The sequence below is a fragment of the Pteropus medius genome, unplaced genomic scaffold (genome assembly GCF_902729225.1).
Source record: "Pteropus medius unplaced genomic scaffold, Ma_sr-lr_union100, whole genome shotgun sequence".
Classification (NCBI taxonomy): domain Eukaryota; kingdom Metazoa; phylum Chordata; class Mammalia; order Chiroptera; family Pteropodidae; genus Pteropus; species Pteropus medius.
In genome coordinates this window covers 10,380,026-10,401,957 of record NW_024350325.1, presented here as the reverse complement: position 1 = coordinate 10,401,957, position 21,932 = coordinate 10,380,026, and the positions used below count along the sequence as shown (strand labels likewise).

The window sequence follows — 21,932 nt, the reverse complement described above, 5'->3', positions numbered from 1 at the left end:
ATTTGGCATGGCCCATGGGCGGGGCGATGGTGGGAGGGGCGCTGGGAAGGCGTGGCTTGTGATGGACAGTCAGCTCTCCCGCCCCCTGTGCCCTCCCCCACTGGAAGACCCCGTTCCAGGGTCCTGGCCCTCAGTCCAGATTCTGCCACCCGTTGGAGACCAATGGGAGGCCCTTGCGCGTCTCAGCTCGATTTTCCAGGTGCGGAGTTCACTCCTGCGGCTGCGGTGTCAGGGACCTGCGGTGCCCCGGAGTCAGGCACCGAGCGAGAAAGGGAGCTGTGCAGAGTGGACCCGAAGCGGGCGCCCGCCACATCGCACCGCCCCCTGGGATCTGCATCTCCCTCCCGGGTCTGCGCTGTTCGTTCTCCCTCCTTTCCACCCCGGCACACGCTGGAGCTGAAGACCGAGTCCAGAGCGCACGGGTCCGAGGTAGCGGAAACCCTGGAGGGAGGACGGGCTCCGCTAGGCGTCCTGGCTCGACCAGGGATACTGAGGCACCAGCAGGCCTGCCTCCGGGTGCGGGTGAGGGTCCAAGGCCCACCCTCCCATCTCGCTCTCAGGCTGGCGCCCGCAGGGGTCGGGGGCGCGGTGGCGCACAACTTTGAATTAGTCCGTGGGGTGAGGACAGCCAATGCCCTCGTCCGACGTGCTGGCACTGGTTTCCAGACCCTTCTTCGGGTTTGAGCTGAACCGCAAAGATGCCATCCACACTCCGCTCCTCTTCTCCCAGGATTTTAACACCGCGCTTCTTTTCCACTAACCAGGTGACCTTTTGGGCTGTGGGCCGAATCACAGAAGAAATTGGTTCCTCTGAGAGAAGATGCCCGAGCAGGAGAAACAGATTACAGCTAGAGAGGGGGCCAGTCGGAAAGTAAGTTTCCTTTCCTCCAGCGCAGTCAGCGCACACCTACCTAGAGGTCTTTCCACGCCCACCTGCTCACCTGCGGTCCTTACTCGGCTCCTAAAGGTGTTCTGGGAAGGCGGAGCGCGAAAACCGCACCCCCAGGGGAGTCGTGGTGTGCCCAAAGGGAGTACCCTTTAGAAAGGGCATGCCATTAACTGGTTTTTAGGAACAATGTAAAACGCTATTAACGGGTCTGATGCTGGAAAGGTAAAGTGAGCCTTGAGCTGCTGTGTAAGAGCCCTAATTGCTCAAGACGATTAAATCAGTTACCTGGAGATGTTATTCAGAATTGGTGCCTGGACTCCTTTATGGTCCTGCAACTTTTTTTTTAGAACTATTTTGAATTCATTTTAATTATACTAGTCCATTAATGCGATTTCTTAAAATGCAAACAGTGCAGAAAAATAAGCGTGAAAAGCAGATCTATTTTCTAATCCTTTTCTATTTATGCACAGATGTTTTAATTCATTCAGCAAAAATTTATTGAAAACTTAACTATGTTTCAGGTGGTGTTCAAGAGCTGAAAATATAGTGGTTAAATGTGTATTTATCTTCAGAGAAATCTTTAGGTTTTCTATGTGTGTTTTTAAAATTTGTTTGTTTTAGATAAACAGGATCACATAGTTTGTATTCTCCAACCTTTTTTCCCCCAATATCTTTTGGAGATTCTTTCACATTGGTACATAAGGATCTGTTGTATTCACTGTAATCTCAGCACAATGTGGATGTACCGTAGTATGTTTATTATCTCCCTGTGGAAACATTCTAGTTGCTTCTTTTTTTTTTTATTTCCTCACAAGCCAGGCTGTAGAGGACATCCTTGTACATGATTTTTAATGCTGACAGTTGAGTGTTTCTTTAGGATAGACACCTAGGCCTGGTTTGCTGGTCTGAAGAGTAAGTTGTGCTTTTTATACAGATCTCTGAAATTAATTCAACAACATTATTAAATGTCCTATTGTAGTGAAATTCATCTAGGCTCTGGTGGTATAGAAAATGAAAGATAAGTGGATTGATGGACAGGAAGTCTGGAGGAGATGATGATTCTTAGTGTGATAACTGCATTTAATGGAGGTGTGGAAGAGAGCACATGTGGGAAGGGGTGGCTTATACAGAGGAGGAGACACTTCCAACCCCACTGCAGTGTCATCGTCGTACACCCCATCCTCCCTTCAGAAAAATCCTTATCCTTCCAGATCAAGTTTAAGACCTGCCTCCTCCTTGAAACTTTCTGTAACTGCCTCTAACTGTGTTGACCTCACCCTCTTCTGGATTCCTTTGATAGTAGTATTATCCAACGTTACCGAGCTTACTATGTGCTAGGCACTGTATTAAGCACTTTATATTCCTCTGTGTACATTTAATCTTCACAGAACCCTTTGATGTAGGTATTGTCTTCTTGTTGTCAACATTTACTCAACAAATATTTTTTTTGTATTTACTCTGTGCCAGCATTCTCAACACTGGAGAACCAGCTAAGACCAAGACCCTGACCTCAAGGAATTTATATCTTAGTAGAAGATACAGAAAGAAGAGTAAACAAATATAATAGTCCTCCCTTATCGACGAATTCACTTTCTGTGGTTTCAGTTACCCATTGTCAACTGAGGCCCCAAATCATTAAATGGAAAATTCTAGAAATAAACAATTCATAAGTTTTTAATTGTAAGCCATTCTGAGTAGTGTAATGAAATCTCATGCCATCCTGCTCCCTCCCACCCAGGATGTGAATCATCCCTTTATCCAGCCTCTCCATGCAACATTTACTACCTACCTGTTTGTCACTTGGTAGCTGTCTTGGTTATCAGTGCTTGTGTTCAAGTAACCCGTATTTTACTTAATAATGACCCCAATGCACAAGAGTAGTGATGCTGGCACTTCAGATATGCCAAAGAGGAACCATAAAGTTTTTCCTTTAAGTGAAAAGGTGAGTAGAATACAATAAGATATTTTGAAAGAGAAAGAGACCACATTCATATAACTTTTATTACAGTATAGCATTATAGTTCTACTTCATTATTAATTATTGTTTTTGATCTCTTACTGTGCCTAATTTATAAATTGAACTTCATCATAGGTATGTATGTATACGAAAAACATAATATATATAGAGTTCAGTACTGTCTGATTTCAGGCATCCATTGGGGGTCTTGGACCATATCCTCTGTGGATAAGGGGAGACTACTATAGTGTTATTTCTGCTATTGATAAGGCTGTGAAGTAAACAAATCAGAGTAGGGGCATTAGAAATGACACGGGAGGGGAAGATAGTATATTAAGCAGTTGGTCAGAGCATTCTCTGAGGAGGTAGAATTTCAGTAAGAACCTATAAGATTCAAATTTGGGGGAAGTATTCTAGGTTGAGGAAGCAGAAGGTCAAGATCCTAAGTCGGGAGTGACCTGAATGTTTGAGGATCAGTAAGAAAACCAGAATGGCTGGGGCAGCGGGAAGAAGTGGTAGAACATGAGGTCAGAGTTAATCATATTTACAGATGGGAAAACTGAGGCAGAGAGAAGTGAAGTAACTTGCCCAAGATTCTACAGCTAGTAAGAGGCAGATCTGGAATTGAGTCCCAGTCAAGCCTGTGTGACTTTCTCAGAAAAGTATTTTCTTCCAGACTTACTTGATACTTGGCATACCATCTTTTCTGAATAAAGTTTTTCTTTGCTACTCTGTACTTCTTATAAGTGGAGACCAGGTTTGTGTCATTTAAAAAATAGGCTCCATAGCGCATAATAGGTACACCACAATTGTTTTTGACTGAGTGATTTATAGCATGATTCCCCCTTCACTGTTTTCTGTTCAGAGGCCGCTCTGTGAGGCAGCAGTAACCCTGAAAGGGAGGAGATCCATGACCTGGGTCATTCAGCCTTCAGTCCACAAACACGAAGCACCTTCTGTTTGCCTGCTGCTGGACCCAGCAGGGGGGTGCAAAGATAGAGGTCAGCCCCATTGCTCTTGGAGCTGACAGTCATAAACGCTGGAGTAGATGTCTACACAGAACAGCACTCACAGGCAAGAGTGGTTGGTTGGCATTTCCTGGGAGGAAAGGATGCAAAAAGCTTCCACAGGAGATTGTGCCTGAGTGAGGTCTTGAGGGAGGAGCAGGCATTGGCTGTTGCACGTAGTAGAATGAAGGCACAGGCAGAGACCAGCATGTGCGAAGGCCCAGAGGATGGGAAAGGAAAGATACATTAGAGGGAGCACGGCTGTGAGTGGCTTGACAAGGCTGGAAAAGTGATTGTGGAAGGCCCTGTTTTTCATGCCAGGAGTTTGGACTTTGGCCCACAGACTGGAGCTTTGAGCATAAGAAAACAGTCTGAGGGGCAACTGGGGAATGGAGCTGCTGGATACTTGCTAGAGGCCTTCCATAGTGACCAACCCCGTCTAGACTGAAGGTGGCAGAAAAGCCTAAAAAAAGAACTGAGAGTCGGCTCTGTTGTACTCAGTTCCCCACAGAGTTGTCTTCTCAGTAGAGAATGTTGGCTCCCTAGCCTGAGTGTCTAGAGCCAGTAGTGTCAGAGGCCAGTAGTAGTCAACAGCACAGAGTGTAGTTGGTACATGAGTAACTGGGCATCACATGGGTACCAACACAAGTAACTGGGTGATAGACTGTGGGGGTGAGAGAGCTGGATTTTAAATGCTTCTTTATTTGACATACATTTTCTTCTTGCAAGGATGGAGATGGCCCAGTGACATTCCTTTTCCTTGATACCATAGCATAGGTATCAAGGAAATAGCCATGTGCAAGTGTATGCAGTATTATTTTTATCTGTAGGACTGGAATTATTGCCAAGTGAAATTCCAAAATGTTTGCAAATTTTTTTTTTTAACTAAAAGGAGAAAATCTGAGCAGATCAAAGGTTGATGAGATAGAGGGCAAAGCAGAGAGTGACTTGTGATGTAATTAACAGCAAATAAGACTTTAAAAACAGCCGCAATTGTGAAATCTGTTCTTTTAGAATGTAGCAGTTTTTTTGAAGGCTCTATTCCTTCAGAAACTAAAAATCACTCTGCACTGGGCATGAAACATTTAAAATTATTTTAAAATAGCAAGTTAATTCCATAACAAAAATTTGAAAATAAAAACCAAAAGGGGAAAATTTACTTTCATTCCTGCCTCTCTTAGGACGACTGTTGTTAGCATATTGGTAAACTTCCTTCATTGTTTGCTTTCGCTGCATCTAGTTATCAATTTTTAGAAATAAGAAAATATATTCTTGCAATTCAAAGATAACCAGTATTAACGTCTTTGGTTTAGTCTCTGTTTTCTATATATTTTTTCTTTTACTAAACTGCTCACATTATAGAAGTACTTTTTTTTTTTAAAGCTGCCTGTCAGTGAGTCTATTACTATGATTATTGACTCTGGCCTCTGTTTCTCTATCCTGAGACTGCTTGGTTTACAGTCTGAACTATTCTTTTACCCTTCGCCCCCTGGATTCCTGTATCCTCCATCCTGTTGTGCTGTCAGTGCTGGAAACTGCCTTTGCTCCTACACCAGAGGGACAGAATCCCTAGAGAAATTCCGGCAGTCATGTGGTTGGTGCTGCTAGCAATTTCTTCTTTTTAATTGTCCCTGCAAATGCCTTTCACTTGTTCCTTGTCAACTTAATGTGAGTGTTATAAACCTTCACCACTTGGCTGTACTCAGTCTCTGCCTTCCTTTGTTCTCAAAAAATGACTGTGCTATTTACCTCGAGGAAATTGACACCACTATGTATGATTTTCTCCACCTTTCTGCCTGTCCACACACATCCCCGAATTTCATTTAGATGTACAACCTATTTTCACTCATCTCTAGTCTCAGGACAGCCTGCTTCTTTTTAAGGTCACCTCTTCTACCAGTGTCCTTAACCTCTACCCCTTCCTCTCTACCCGTTCTAGAGCCATTATTGTTCACCTCTCCTCTTCTCTTCACTTCCGATCTTTCCCTCTCTCTTCAGGCTTCTCCCTTCCTGCCTATAAAGGCATCCAATTTGCCTTCATTCTAAAATCTCTCCCATACTTTGTGTCTCCCAGTAGCTGTTCGACTGTTTCTCCCCTCCCCTTCTTTCTCATTCTTCCAGAAAGGATTATCTGCATTTGTCTTTCCACTCCCTCGTTCACCTTTAAGACTTTTTCTTCATTATTTTATCAGTTTATTGTATATAAAGGAAATACACATAAGCATATACTGTGTATACACACACACATATAGTATTAAAGCATAATGAAATAGATAACGCTGGTGAGTACAGCACCTCGCCCAAGAACGAGACTATTATCAGTGCCATGGCACCACCCCTAGGAGACTCTCTGTGGACCACCATCCTCAATTATGGGTTCATTGTAACCCAGCTTTTCTTTTTTTTTGGTAAAGTTTTATCATATCTATGAATGCCTGAACAATGCATTATTTAATTTTGCCTGAACAATGCATTATTTAATTTTGCTCGTTTCTGAGCTTTATAAAAATGATATCATAGTGTGTTTAGTCTTCTGGGACTAGCTTTTCTCACTAGACGTTACATTTCTAAGATTCACTGCTGTGCATTATGCTGTTGTGGGAATATAGCACAGTTTATCCATTCTCCTTGAAGGATGGTGGGTGGTTTTTGCTGTTTGAGTCTCCTTGTGTACATTGATTGGCAGGCCTTCCACTACTTTTCTTACTACTTCATCACTTTTCCTGCAACCTCTTTTGTTTAGGTTTTCATGAATGCCAAAGGCATATCCTCCCCAATTCTTATTTTAATGGTCTACTACATTTTTAAAAAACAGATTTATTGAGCTATAATTCACATACCCTAAAATTCAAAGATATATGCAGTCATCACAAATCAATTTTAGAACATTTTTATTACCGCAAAAGGGAACCCTATACCCTTTAGCTATCACTCCCCATCTCCCCATGACCTCAATGCCTAAGCAACCACTGATTTACTTTCTGTCCCTAAAAATTTGCTTATTGTGAATATTTCACATGAATGGAATCTATCCTGTTCCTGATCATAGTTGGGGAAAGTTTCTAGTCTTTTACCATGGAGTACGATGTTAGTTGTGGGTTTTCATAGTTGTCTTTTATCTGGTTGAGGAAGTTCCCTCTAATTCCTAGTTTGTTGAGTGTTTGTATCATGAAAGGATTTTGGATTTATCAAATGTTTTTTTCTGTCTATTGAGATGACCATGTGTCTTTTGCTTACAGTAATTAATTTTTGGATGTAGAACCAAACTTGCATACCTTGGACACTTGGTTAAGGCATGTAATCTTTCCCTATGTTGCTAGATTTGGTTTCCTACTTTTTGTTGAGAAATTTTGTTGAGAAATTTTGTATCTGTATTCATAAGAGGTCATACTGGATTAAATCCAATCACTGATGCTCTTATAAGAATATCAGGTGAAGAAGACACAGAGAAGAGAAAGCCACGTGATCACAGAGACAGATTGTAGTGATGCTTCTATAAACCAAGAAATTTTCAGGATTGCTGGCCACTACCAGAAGGTAGGAGGAAGGCAAGAACAGGTTCTCCTCCAGAGTCTCCAAAAGGAAAAGCTTGACTTCCAGCCTCTGGTACTGTGGGAGAATGAATTTCTAATACTCAATTTGTGGCATTTTGTTGTAGCAGTCCTAGGACATTAATATACCTTCCTTCTGCCCGCTTTAGAATTAGTCTTCTTTGCCCAGTGTCTTAAGGCAGTAGGTTAGGTTGCTGATTCGAGATCCTTCTTCTTTCTTAATACAGGCATTTACAGCTATAAATTTCCCTTTACATACTATTTTAGCTGCATCTCATAAGTTTTGGTATATTGTATCTTCATTTTCATTCATCTCATTTTTATCTCCCTTTTGGTTTCTTCTTTGACCCACCAGTTGTTTCGGATTGTATTGTTTATTTTCCACATATTTGTGAGTTCCTCAAATTTCTTTCTATTACTGATTTCTGATTACATTGTGGTCGGAGAATATACTTTGCATTATTTCTGTTCTTTTAAATTTATTGAGGTTTGTTTTATGGTCTAAACATGGTATATCATAGAGAATGTGCTATGTGCACTTGAATGTATATTATGCTGTTATTGGGTGGAGGGTTCTATAGGAGTCAGTTAAGTCTAGTTGGTTTATAGTGTTGTTTATGTCTTCTATTTTGTGATTCTGATACTAGTTTCAACATGTGGGGTTTTTTTCTTACACCAAGCAATTCTTGGATACTATCTGTGCATCCTACAATTTAACTCAATTCTGATACTGTCTACCTGGAGATAGCATCAGATCCCACAGGTTAAGAGCTCAGTCCTACAAGACTGCCCCGCTCCACTCCAGACACCAGTTGCAAGTCCAGGTTGTTTCCTGTGCTTATGACTAACCGGCTTTTGGTTTGATTAATTTGTTAGAGTGGCTAAAAGAACTCAAGAAATATTTTACATACCAAGAACAGCCAGAGGGAAGAGATACATAGTGCAAAGTCTGTGGGAAGCTACACAGAACTTCCACACCCTCTTCGGGTGAGCCACTCTCCCCAATCTCCACATGTTCACCAACCTGGAAGTTCTCTGAACCCTGTTTTTTTGTTTTTTGTTTTTTGTTTTTTTTTTATGGAGGCTACAAAGGTGTGATTGATTAAATCATTGACCATGGGTGATTGAACTCAATCTCCAGCTTCTGTGCCCTCCACAGAGGTCTGGAGTCTGGTGGAAAGTTCCAACTCTCTAATCAATGGGTTGGTTCCTCTGGCAGCCATCCATAAGTGATCTACAGGGCTTTCCAAAAGCTACCTCATTAACATAACAAAAGACACCTTAATTGCTCTTCTGGTTTAGGAAGTTCCTAGAGTTTTAGGAGCTCTCTGCCAGAAACGAGAGGAAGACCAAATAGGTATTTATTATAAATCACAATATCACATATTTCTTTGTTGACCTTCTGCCTGGATTTTGCCCATTATTGAATGTAGGTATTGGAGACTCTAACTATTACTGAATTGTCTTTTTTTCTTTTCATTTCTGTCAGTTCTTGCTTTATGTATTTTTGTGTTGTTGATGGATTGACTTTTATCATTATAAAATGTACCTCTTTGTTTTTGGTAACATTTTTTGTTTTAAAGTCTATTTCGTTTGATATTATAGTTACACCAGCTTTCTTGTAGTTGCTGTTTGCACGTGGTGAGGAGGAAGAAACTCTCCTCTACCCTTGAGGTTCTTTTGGCTGATCTAATAATCGAATAGATATGGGAGACTGGCAAAAGAAAATAACCAAATTTAATTACATACGTGTGTATGGGAACCCTGCATACAGGGGAGAGTCAGAGGCCCCATATACACGAGAGATTCAGAGACAGAAGGGGCACTTGGGTATGTGTGACATTCTGAGTTAGAGATGAGGTACAGTACCTTGGAGACTTCAAAGGGTCATTGTAGGATGACAAAAGCAGATGTTTAGTAAGTAGAAATTTATCTGCCTTAAAGATAGGTCAAAGGGGTTATTCCTGGTAATCTCTTACTATGATTAAAACCCCTAATTCAAATTCTTCTAGGTAGTTAAGGGAGATACAGAAATTTCTCTTGAGACCTCGGCTAAACTTGCCTTAACTCATAACAATCTGCATACCATAGAGGCACATCTTGGAGTGACTCATTCTGAACCCCCACAAATCATATATCTTCTTCCATTCTTTTACTTTCAGTCTATTTGTGTCTTTGAATCTAAAATTCATCAAGCTTTCTGGATGTGTAGGTTATTTTTTCACTAAATTTGGGAAGTTTTCAGTTAGTGTTTATTTTTTTCTCCTTTCCTTTCCTTCTAGGATCCCCATTATACACATGGTGGTGTGAGTAATAGTGTCCCACATTTCTGTGAGTTTTTGTTCATTTTTCTTCATTCTTTTTAACTCTGTTCTTAGCTTGCATAATCTCTTTGATCTGTCATGTCTGCTAATCTTATGTTAGTTCTAATCTATTGTTGAGCCCTGTTAGTGAAGTTTTCATTGCAGTTAAACTTTTCAACCCCAGAATTGCCATTTGGTTCTTTTTATAATTTCTATTTCCTTATTTGTATTCTCTATTTAATGTGACATCGTCATCATCTCTTCCTTTATTTCCTTATACGGATTTTAATGGTTTCTGTCTTTGTATATTAGATCCTACATCTGGTTGCAATTACTGGCAGTTTTTCTTGGCTGCTTTTTCCCTGGTGTATGAGTCATGCTTGCCTATTTCTTTGCACGTCTCATAATTTTTTATTAGAAACTAGACATTTTAGACAACTCTGGGTATTGCTACTCCCTTACTCCCACTTGCCCAAGGAGCTCGTTATTACTGCTATTTGCTTTTTTATTATTTAGCGATCGGCTAGATTATTTCAGTAGAGTCTCTCTCCTCACCCCCCATTAAGCCTGTTGCATCTGATATTGGTGTTGCTCCTTAGGGGGCACAACGTTGAGTATGCTCACAGTCACCTTGTGATGACATTATTTTGTCTTTTTTTTTTCTTTCTGACCATAGGCAGTTTTTAAGTGCAATAATTATAGGATAATCTATTGTTTTCAGCAATGTCCTTCAGCATAAATTGCTCCACCAACTGGTGCATCCAAATCGAGGTGCCTTTTATGGGATAGTTCTTGAGATCGGTGTTTTGAGATTTATTCTGACTCCAGGCAGGCTTTCCCTAGTGTCTCTTTTCTCTCTGGTTCACTCTAGCAAACTGGCCAGCCTACAGTTCAGCCTACATGTCCAGTTAGTCTACCAGTCTCCTCCTAATTGCCTGATTTCACCCCGGCAGAATGGTTGAGTCTCACGGCTTTGGCACTGGGGCTGGGGATGATAGTACGCTTCTCTCTGGGTGATTTCCCCACTTCAGGAGCTGAGCGCTTGGGGAGGTGGCTAGGGAGGTTTAGCAGGGGTAGCGATGAGCAGTTCTGTTCAGCTTTCCTCTCTTGGCATGGAACCACCAGTGAGCCAGGGCAAGGGCAGCCAGGGTGTACTGTGCTCAGGGTAGTGCCTTCTTTCTGTCAGTGGGGTCTGAATGGAAGAAGGGAGCCCCCACTTCTTGGCAGCTTTGCCCATAATTTAGCCTCAGCATCAGGATGAGAAATGCTGATGACCTGCCCCTCTTGGGAAGAAAGCCCTCTGGGAGCTGAGGGAGAGGGACCACCAGTCTGTTACTTTTAGTTTTATATCTCATTATGGTTCTCAACTTTTTCTGTCTGATTTATTTTGCTTAGCACGATAATCTCAAGATCCAGCCATGTTGTTGGAAATGGCAGTATTTCATCTTTTCTTATGGCTGAGTAATATTTCATTGTATGTATGTACTACATCTTTATCCAATCAACTTTGGTTGTTTCCATGTCTTGGCCACTGTGAACAATGACTCTATGAACATTAGGGTGCATGTATCTTTATGGATAAATATTTTCGAGTTTTTTGGATAAATACCCAGAAGAGGGCTTGCTGGGTCATATGGTAATTCTAAGTTTTTTGAGGAACCTCCATACTGTTTTCCGTAGTGACTGTACCAGTTTACATTCCCACCAGCAGTGTCTGAGGGTTCCTTTTTCCCCACAGTCTCTCCAACATGTGTTATTACTTGTCTTGTTGATAACAGCCATTCTTACAGGTGTGAGGTGGTATCTCATTGTGATTTTGATTTGCATCTTTTCACATGTATGTTGGCTGTTTGTATTGTCATCTTGGGAGACGTGTCTGTTCAGGTCCTCTGCCTATTTTTTTAATTGGATTGGGGTTTGTTTTTTTTTTTATTGTCGAGTTGTATGAATTCTTTATATATTATAGAAATTAGGCTCTTTTGTGAGGCGTTTGCAAATATCTTCTCCCATTCAGATGGCTGCCTCTTTGCCTTGTCGATGGTTTCCTTTGCTGTGTGGAAGCTTGTTGTTTTGATATAATCCCATTCATTTATTTTTACTTTTAAGTTCCCTTGCCTTTGAGGTCAAATCCATAAAATCCTCTTTAAATCCAAGGTTCATGCATTTAATACCTATGTTTTCTTCTGTGTAATTTATTATTTCAGGTTTTATATTTAGGTCTTTGATCCATTTTGAGTTAATTTTAGTCTATGGTGATAGCAGTTTAGTTTCACTCTTTTGCATATGATTTTCATCTGGAGTGGAAATTCTGAGGAGAGGGAATAGGGTCATGCTTTAAGTACCACAGCCGTTCTTACCAAACTATAGTAGGTTTTCACGAATAAATGTTTCTTCATTTGCTATGTGTCTTTAGGACCATTTCCAGAGACTTTCCATTAAAAAAGAAAATTTCACCAGTTTCACTGAGGAGCTGGTCTGTAGAGCCTCTTTTCTGTGCCAGAAATCCCTACCCCTCCACTGCATTTGACATTAGTATTAGTCAGGATTATATTATATTTGGTTGTGTATAACAGAAAACCCTAAGCAATACGGCTGTTGAAGACTGGAGGTATGGCATCTCCATTGCCATCAGGGCCGCCAGCCTTCTCTCTTTCTGCTTTAGTGAGCTAGGACACAGCTTCATCTTCTTGATCCCTCATGGCCTTGAGATGGCTCTTAGGGCTCCAGACATCTACTTCATGTTGTACACAGCAGAAATGAGGAAGGAGTAAGGAAAAACCTGGTCTCTTTTGTGAGGAGCCTTCTCAAGAGCCCTGACTTATGACTTTTCCTTATATTTCATTGTCCAGAACTTTGCAGCAATTTTGAATACTTTAAAATTAGAAGACTTTATTGTGTAAAACCCCAGCTTCTTCTCTTAGAAACTCTAGTGACCTAGGCCATTTGGCAATTTTGGCTGGAACCCAGGAGCAGCTGCCTGTCAGGTGGAGCATGAACTCTCCATGTGGCCACAAACCCTACCCAACCTACATAACTAAAGTCCAGAGGATCCTTGAGAAATTTTTAAATAAGAGAGTATATTTGGATAATGAGTTGCCAACCAGAGAATATGCTCCAAAATGGGGGAAATAGGGCAAGGTTTTTAAAGGCAGAAGTTGCAAGGAGCTGATGATCAAAGATGGGTTGCTAGGGGAAATAAGACCACACACATGCAGACATCATTTGTTTTCTAATTGGCTGACTCAGTGGTCAAGCTGATGCAGGACAGGGCAAATTTCCCCTGAGTGGCGGGGAGGCCAAGCCCTGGTCTTAGAGAAGAAGAGGGTCTTTTGGCAGAGAGTGTAGAAAGAATTGAACACATACGCTGAAGTTAGGGACAAAAGGAAAGTTTATTAAAGAGGGAGGAAAGCAAAGACTAGAGAAAGCAAAGACAAAAACCTAAGACAAGGAGAAAAAGCCCTGAGTGTCATCCAGTTCATATATTGTTCTTTCGTTCCTGCGAGTTATAGTTTAAAGTCTTTGTTTATCCTTTTCCTTTGATATAGACATACAGTGAGGAAAGGGAAGGGGAAGAGTAGCTTGAAAGGCCTGCTGGCAGTTCCCAGACTTTAATCCATAGAGAATGAACAATTTTATTTTGTGTAGGGCAACCACTTAAAGACTCTGTTTTTCCTGTTTCCCCTTCCACAGGTGTGGGAAATGGGTTGTTAGCAATGCCAGCAGAAATCTTCCTCTGTTCTGCAGGTGTCCTCCTGGCCTGGCTACAGAGCTGATAGGCATATTGCAGTCTCTGAATGTAGCTTGATTTAACATTTTAATTATCGTGCCTCCTCTCTACATAAAGCAAGTGGGGTTGTGAGATGAGAGCAGTGGGTGAATATATGAGTAAGCATTTATCAATATTCTAGTTTCAACGCGGGCCTGTAGAAAAAAAGGTGATTTTTTTTAAAATCACACAATTATAGTCCAGGGATTGATAGTTATTGCTGATGCAAGGCATAGGATTTATCAATCGGGGGCCGCTTGCTCTGCAGATGGTTTTGGAGTCCAGGAGGGCTATCATGCCTTGCAAGCACTTTCAGAGCTCAAGCTACAAAAATCCAAATGTTGGGCCACACATTATGATATTAAAGTTCTTATAACTCCTCACCTAGCGTGCTCATTTAGGTCAGTTCCTGCTCTTGATAGTATTTAAGTGTAGACTCTTGGCTTGGAGAGGAGAGGAATGAGTAAGTGGAGGAGAGAGCCAGCTTTCCATGGGGTACCTTCCAAAGGTTGAATATTTGTCTGAAAATTTAGTTTTCTATAGCAATCAAATAAGTTTTTGTTGAGTAATCCCCATCACTGATTCATTCAATAAGTATTTATTGAGAAGCTTTTAAGTATAAGCACTGTTTTAGTACTGGGAATACAGCTATGTGTATGAGAGGAAAATAGACAAAGGATTCCTGCACTTGTGAAACTTATATTATAATTGGGGAGATAGTAAACAAATAAGGAAAAAATATATCAGATGGTAGTTCAGTGTTCTGGAGAAAAATAAGCAGGAAAGGATGAAGTAGGGAACGAGGAATGTTTAAAATGTAAATGGTAATTAGGAGGAAGCCACTGAGAAGGTGATGTTTGAGCAGAGACCTAAAGGAGGTGAGGAAGTGAGCCACGTACATATGAGGAGTCGGAGGAATATTTCTAAACTGGGAGCAGCCAGCACCAAGGCCCTGAGGCAGGAGCATGCCTTGCTTTGTTTTAGAAACCGAAGGATCAGATGGTTTTAGCTGAATGAGGGTGGGCAGTATGAAACTAGGTTAAAAGGTAATGTGGGGTGGGGCAGACTACAAGGTCCTCTAGGTCACTGCAAGGAATTTAGGTTTTATGCTAAGTACAAGAAAATCCCCAGGAAGGATTTCTTTCTCAGACTTTGCTTTTATGTTGATGTGGAGGTAAGAAATGTCCAAACCTGTAGAGAATTTTAATGAGTTTGAGCCAAACTGACAACAATTGCCAGGGAAGGAAAATCTCCATGGATTAAGAAAGTGCTCCAGAGAATAGAAGTTTTGCAGCTTATTTTCTATATTAAATCAAAAGAGGAAATGTAAAGAAGGTTACATGAGTCACTGGTGGTAGATTAAGGGGGTGGGAGAAAGCAAAGCCAGGAAATCCCTGAGACTGGATAAAATGTAAAACAGAGAGACACATACTTCTTTTACATTGTGGGTACAGGAGAGTTAATAATTGGCATTTACAGCACATAGAGATGGTATGCAGGGGGCAAGATACCCATGAGGAGTTCTGTGGTCTCCTGTGCTCTGGTGAGGTGGGCTATGCCCAGAAGTGTCTGGTAAAAAAGGGATTACTCTGACATTCCAAAGATATGTTATCTTATATGCAAAAAGACAGCAGATGGGCTCACTTAAGGTAAAGATTGACCTTTGTCAAGAAAACTACAGGCCCAGGATGTGACTACCCTCCATGACTTGCTTTTAGTTAGGAATTTTTATGTTCAGACCATCCTTATGTGGTTAATTTTGGTCTCTGAGTTTGTAAGGCCCGCCATGCAGGCCTCCCCTGAGCTCATCAGGTTTAGTATGTGGACCCTTTTTCATCTACATTGAGAATAGACTTTAGGAGTAAGAGCAGAAGCCAGGGGTCGCTTAGGAGATTATTTTAATGGTAAGATGTCTTAGTGGCTTGAACCATTGTGGTGGAGGTACTGAGAAGTGGTTGGATCATGGATGTATTTTGAAGATAAAACTGATAGGATTTGCTAGACATTTACATGTAGTTTGAAAGGAGATGATTCTTATCAAGGATGAATCCAAGATTTTTTTTCTGGGCAAGTGGAATGGAGGAGTTGCCATTCACTAAGATGGGGAAGACTAGGGGAGAAGCAGGGAAGGGGTAGAATTTTGGAAGCCCAGCTGTAGACAAGTTAACGCTTAAGCTGCATGTTAACTACCCAACCGGAGATGCTGGTTAAGCGTTTGGGTCTGTAAGTGTGGAGTTTGGGAGTTGTTGGCTGTAGGTGGTATTTCTACTGAACCGAATGAGATCACCAAGAAATGAGTACAGACCGGGAAGACATAGACCCAAGGGCTGAGCCACAGCCTCTCTAGCACTCGGTGGTTTGGGGACTAGTAGACTCTTATGAAGAATTCTGAGAAGGAGCTATCAGGGGGGTAGGAAGAAAACCAGTAAGTATGTGGAGGCCGACGTTGGGGCAAGGACCTGACCTTGGGGCAAGGACAACTCCCTGGGCAGTAGGGGGGAAGGTACTCTTGGAGGTGGCGATTGAGGTGTTTGCAAGTTCTTTTCTGATTGCTTCTGTTATTTCAGTGCAGCAGGGAGTAGGCTCGTCAGGCAGATTGAGGGAGAGGGAGGCAGAGTGGAGGTCTGAGGAGTGGCGAAGTGTGGGATCATGGGATGGTTGTCCAGGAGAGTGAAGAGGACTCGGCAGAGGTAGTTGGACTGCTAGTGGCACCACGGCCCTCTCTAGGTTAGTGGTCATGAATCGGCATGGCCAGCCAGCCTGGGCAAGTTTTGTCTCATCCTTGCTCAGCTACAGGGAAACAGATGTGGAGTCTTTTGGGGCATGGAGGTAACCAGTGTTGAAGTTGTGCCAGATGAGCACCAGATGAGAAGGTCGAAGGGGTGTGTACTTAACTGTGGAATCAAAACATTGGCTTTTACGTTTAATGATCTCAGCGTTTCTCTGTGTGGCCCTCTTCAATCTCTTGGTAATTTAGAGTCATTGTAATTTTTTTACTCTAGGTTGTTCAGCCAAGTGCAATTTTATTTAAGAGCACTCCCTCCAGTGAGCTGGCCCAAGTGTATGTCTGTCTCCTGTTAATATGCTAATGTAAAGTCATGCAGAGCTCACTGTTTCATTTGGAAGGTCACCGGTTCCTGGGGGTGTGAAGAGCAGCCTCCTGGGGGTGTGAAGAGCAGCCGGTAGACCTCTAGGCCCACTGGCCCTTCCCCTGGCTAGTCTTCCAGGGTGACTCGGGCCTGCAGTACCCGCTTCCTCACACTGGCACCTAATGTTTGAACAATTTTTTTCATATTTTAATACTGTCCTCTACTGTTCTTCTCTCCTAACTTACAAATAAGCTACTGTGGGCAGAAAGTGTCTCTTGTATCTTCCTTTGTTCATAGCACTTAAATATTTGGCTCTCAAGCTGTAAATTACATTCATTTATTAATATTCTGTGCTGTTGCAAAGGATGGGCTGTTCGCACTGCTCACGTTCTCTATGGGAACCTTGTGGGCCACTATTTCCCACCATGCAGCTTAGTGTCAGGTTCTGTCGTCCTGCCCTGTCACAGGACCCTGGCTCCTCTGCCCGTGCTGGGAGCACTGGCCCAATGTTTTCTTCTGATAAGCCCCACCCAGTGTGCACCTCGAGCTGCCCTGAGCAGGTGATCTTTGTTGAGTGTTGAAATATTTGAACTAGTTGTCCCTCCTCCAAACAGGGTCCTTTGTCCTGGAGGCTCATGGAAACATGAGCTGCCCATCTGCTTTGGGCCCCAGCTTCTCAGGTGGCAACAGGGTTGTTTAGACACCAAAGGGATTTTTATTTTTATAAAGAGACTGGGAAGGTGGATAGGAGATAAACGAGATGAATTTTATTTTGGAAATGGCTGATAAAATTTGCACATGTGGGAGGCAAAGTAATTTAGTGTAATAATTTAGAGGAATATGTGAGACTAATGGAGTTTGCCCTTGCATGGTGATAAGGGGGACAAAAAGCACCTTGAAATTCTGGGTAGAAAGCACATTCTCTTCTCTCTGTAGTTTAGCTGAGCAAGTATTTATTTAACGTCTGATGTTTGTTCACCTGTTAGGTTTGTTGGCCGATAAGAAGTAAGAACCTTGTCTTCCAGGAGCTTGCCAGGTTTCATGTTGCTGACTGCATGCTAGGCGTCAGTGCTAGTACGGCCTGAGCGGAGTGCAGCTGCCGTGGAGGGAGAAGACTTGTCCTCCAGTATCAGTGAAGGCTGCCAGCCCACGGCCTTGACCTTAGTGATAGTGGAATCCAGAGAAGGAAGCGCTGGGATGGAGGAGCCTCCGAGGAGAAGCAGGATTTAAAGGATAAGGAGGATTAGATAGGGAGGGGCGGAAACCTAGGGGTCAGGTGTGAGGAAAGGGGAAGGTGACATTAGGAGGAGCTTGGACTCGATTCTCTAGCCTGGGAAAGTGGCTTCCGCCCTGGCTGTTTCCCAGGATTCTAGAACAGAGGAGAATCCCGTTTCCACCCTAGATGTGCTCCCTGCGCCTGCCCTGCCCATTCCTCCTCATCTCTGCCGAACTGGAAATGGCACTGTCATCCTCAGGTCCTCTCTTTGCTTCACCTACTGTGTTCACTTGATCGCTGCGCCTGGAGGACCACCTCATTTGTTTAATTCCACTCTACTATGACTGTTCTTTGCTTCTATAACACTATAATTCCCCTTCCTCTGAGTCTCCATGGTCTTGCCTGCCCAAGCTGTATTTCTAAATCACAAATATAGTCAGGTAAGTCCTCTGCTTAAAAATTCCTGATGATTCTCCACTGTCCATAGGACAAAGTCTAAACTTCATTTATAACCTGGCTCCAGCCTCTAATTCCTGATTGTGTTCTGAGTCTGAGTGACCATGTAGGAGAAGTAAAGTATTTTATAGTAAAGTATTTACATTTTCCATAGTTCACAGTGCTAACAGGATAGTCTACTCAAAAGCACTTGGAACTTATGGTGCAACATACTTTCCTTATTAACCATGCATAGCTATGGCACAGGAGAAGCATTTCTATTTATATTGATCTCATATTGCCAAGGAAAAGTTGAAATATGGATAATAACTCATATTTTTAAAGGCAGCAGGAAGATAAATGATACCTTTGCGGAGGATTGCCACCCCAAATGGCAAAGTTTTAAAAAAAGTCTGGTGCTTAAAGAGATAAGCCTCAGGTATCTGGAAAACCCACTCAAGGAAATGTGAGACGGTCAGCAGGCATCCATCCATGGATCCTGACAGATCCTATCAAGAAATAGGAAGACCATGGGTGAGCAGTGAGAGTTAACAATGAGAAAGAAATCACAGCTACACCAGGCTTGTCTCTGCTGGCTGCCGTGTAGAGTTGGAGCCCAAGCCCTTGGCGCCAAACCTCTCTTTCTGGGTCAATGATTTGAATGGCGTTTCTTGGAAGTGGAGGCAGGCTCTTTTCTGACCCAGCACATGGAAGGTAGGAAGCCAGCCTGGACACATTCTGGAGTTGGCTGCCCTGAGGGTATTTCAGAAGTGGGAGCAAATATGGTCACATCCCCACACAGTAGAAGAATAGCGAAGAATCTCCAAGGGCCTGTGGTGAATGGACCGGTGATGAGGCTGCCTTCCCTCAGAGAGAACAGATTTCATGGTCAGGAGTTCTTGGGGGCAGCGATGGCAGTTTCAATGGGGAGAAAGGGTCATTGTAGATACCCCCTAAGGAGTCAGAGTCCTCAGTGCCTTGAGCAGAAGGGGATGCGCCTCACTGGGTGCACGCCTCTGTAACACACATGCGCCTGCAGTGGCACCTTGTTGGGGGTGGGTGTTGGGTAATGCAGAAGGACACACAGAGTGACTGTCTTACTAACCCTCTCGATTCTGTCTGTAGTGTGGACGCTCCACGCAAACTTGCCTCAGGAGGTGTTGCCAGGATTAGTGGCTAGTTGAGTTGTTCCTCCCATGGGGGACGAGGGCACCTCCTTCCCCTTGTCTGTGAGGGGGTGGGGGTGGGAAGGGAGGCAGTGCTGCTTACAGAGCAAGAGGCTGCTGGGATTACCGTGCTGTCTTGCGTGCACTCTTAATCCTCCTGTGGAACAGTGAGTAGCCCGAGAAGCCTGAATGGTGTGTTGTTAGTTCATGGCTGTTATACCACATATAAAACACGGATAAGCCTTGTTATCCAGTGAGTTTCTGCAGTCAGTTCTTACTGATCAAGCTGTTGGATCAAAGGAAAACAAAGCTGCAGGAAACATGGTGCTTTCTTGCACCTTTTTGAAAATGCAAGTCATGTTGTCTAGGAAATCCTTCTCCCCGCTAGTGCTCTGCACATCGCTAGCATTGGAACTATGGAAGAGGCAGCTGAAGTTATTTCAGGAAAGTGCCTGAAGTTTGGTAATAAAAAGTGGCGTTTCTCCCCTGCCTCTAGGCTGGGTTTCTGGGAGTGCACGTGGCCAAAAGGAAACCTTGCTCAGCTTTGGGAAATGATTCACTTGGCTCTGGTACTTGCCTCCAGGTGTCCTGGCAGCCCTGAGTGAGGGCTTGTGCGGGCTGTGTGCAAAGATTCCCAGTGCTGAATGCAGTGTGATGAGTGAGAGGGTGCCAATTGGTTGGAAAGGTGTAGATAAACAAGAGCAAATATGTATACAGCGGTGTGCACTCTGAGCTCCCAGAGCTGCTGCCAGACTGAGGACTCGCAAGTTCGGCCACAGCCTCTCCTGGGCTGGCTCAGGAGCAGGGGGCAGCCTGCAGTACTGAGCACAGAAGGAGCCTTCCCTGCTCGCTGCTAGTTAAGAGGACACTTAAAGCATTTTTTCTAAGGTGACCTAGTCTAGCAAAGGTGAACTGCTTTAGTGGGGGTGAAGGTGTGACTGTAGACACAGCAATGGAGAAAGCTGGAGGTGAGATGCCCGCGAGCCCTAAGCAGTCCTTCCTGGCGACTCTGGGTGACTCACGGGTGACCCTGCTGTCTGTCTACAAGCGATGGTCCTTCAGGAGGAGCCCTGGGGCCAGTGACTCCACCAGACCAGCGCCTTTGGAGGAGGAAGGCTCTCTTCCATTAGAGGAGGGAGAATTTTCCCAGAAGGTTTTGAATGGAACACGGGAAATCAGTTCCAATCAGGTCAGTGCAATTGCAGAAGGGCTAAAAAGCCAAGAGGGGGTTTGGGTCTGGTTTCTAGATGGAGGTTTCTCCCTTGCCTTATATAGGAGGGGTCAGGGGTACAGGTCTGGGGTGGGAAGTAACAGTATGAATATAGCACTGAGCCGGGAGTTAAGGTGACTTCTCCAGAGATTAAGTCCATGGTGGATAATGTTGGGTTTATTGCTTCTTATTTTCAGGTTATTTTATAAGCCTTTGTAGAGAGAAATTTTTTTAAATGCAAATTAGACAAAAAAGGATCTTTCTCCTCTTTTTTAAAAAATCCGTACCTTATTCCACATATTTTGAAAATGTTGCTATAAAATGAAGCTGTTCTTCTTAAACATATGAAAGTTTGTTAACACAGAAGTCTGGTAAAGTTCAAAAATAAGGCAATGTAACATTTTGTGAAAATGATGCTTTTCAGTAGAAATTCTGGGTGGGACTGGTGGTCTGTAGGGCATCTTTTTCATTGAGATAAGTAACTGGAGAAAATAATACTAGTTAGATACAAAGGAAAGTTTTTATAAGTTCTTTGCCCTTTTAGGAGATATTTTTGTTTCTTTTAGTGATATTTTTGTTTCTTTTAGTGTTAGTTATTTGTTTTAAAAGTCCCCAAAACTGAAGAAATTTTGTGAAGAGATTTTTGAGATGTACTGTACAAGAGATATGTATGTTGAAAGAGATTTATGATTGTACATTTATGAAGTTCACAGTTAGCTTTTACATTTTTAGCTGAGTATCTAAGATAGCAAAATAGTAAATATGTTTTTGGAAAATGCTTGAGAGGACTTCTTTAAACTGTTCAAACTTTTATTTACAAAACCCAGCCTAAGGTTGAGGTGTTTGAATGATTTTTAATGGCCAGCACTAATCTCACATGACTAGGCGAGTGGTCGGAAGCTGGCTGGGGTGGAGGCTGGGGCACCCGTGGTTGTGTTCTCTGCCATTGCCAGGCTGTGGGTCATGGCAGATGAGTCTTGGACTCCTTGACCTTCAGATTCCTCATTGCCAAGTGGAATCAGTCCTGCCTCATCGGATTGTGACAACACTTTGTAAAGTATTGTATATACAGAGAATGGTGTAGCCAAAATTGTGACTTGCAGTAGAATTCCCACCTTGGAGAGGTGTTTGGTGCCCTATAAATGTCTAGTAGAACTATGTCAGCCAATTAATCTGTCTAAAGCTCTGTTATAAGAATAACACATGCTCATTATACAAAACAAATTTGAGATGAGGCAAGGGGAATATAGAAAAGTATAAAGAAAAAATTAAAGCCACCAAAGGAATGCCCCAGCCATTTTCCTTCTACCAGTATGTTGTAATTTATTGTGAGGAGAGTTGCT

General features: G+C 42.7%; 1 protein-coding gene across 7 annotated transcripts in view; it reads left to right on the top strand.

Moving 5' to 3' along the window:
- Positions 1 to 50: 50 nt before the first annotated feature.
- ATP7B (ATPase copper transporting beta) overlaps positions 51 to 21,932 on the top strand; it is a 77,800-nt gene continuing 55,918 nt past the window's right edge. The window contains exons 1-2 of one of the 7 annotated variants that reach the window (XM_039839424.1): positions 51 to 199; positions 765 to 871. In XM_039839424.1, coding sequence (XP_039695358.1) covers positions 821 to 871 — 51 coding nt within the window. In that variant the 5' untranslated portion in view covers positions 51 to 199; positions 765 to 820. Of the gene's footprint in view, positions 430 to 764; positions 872 to 19,915; positions 20,569 to 21,932 lie in introns of those variants that run through there. The other 6 variants (XM_039839423.1, XM_039839420.1, XM_039839419.1 and 3 more) reach the window with 6 other exon arrangements.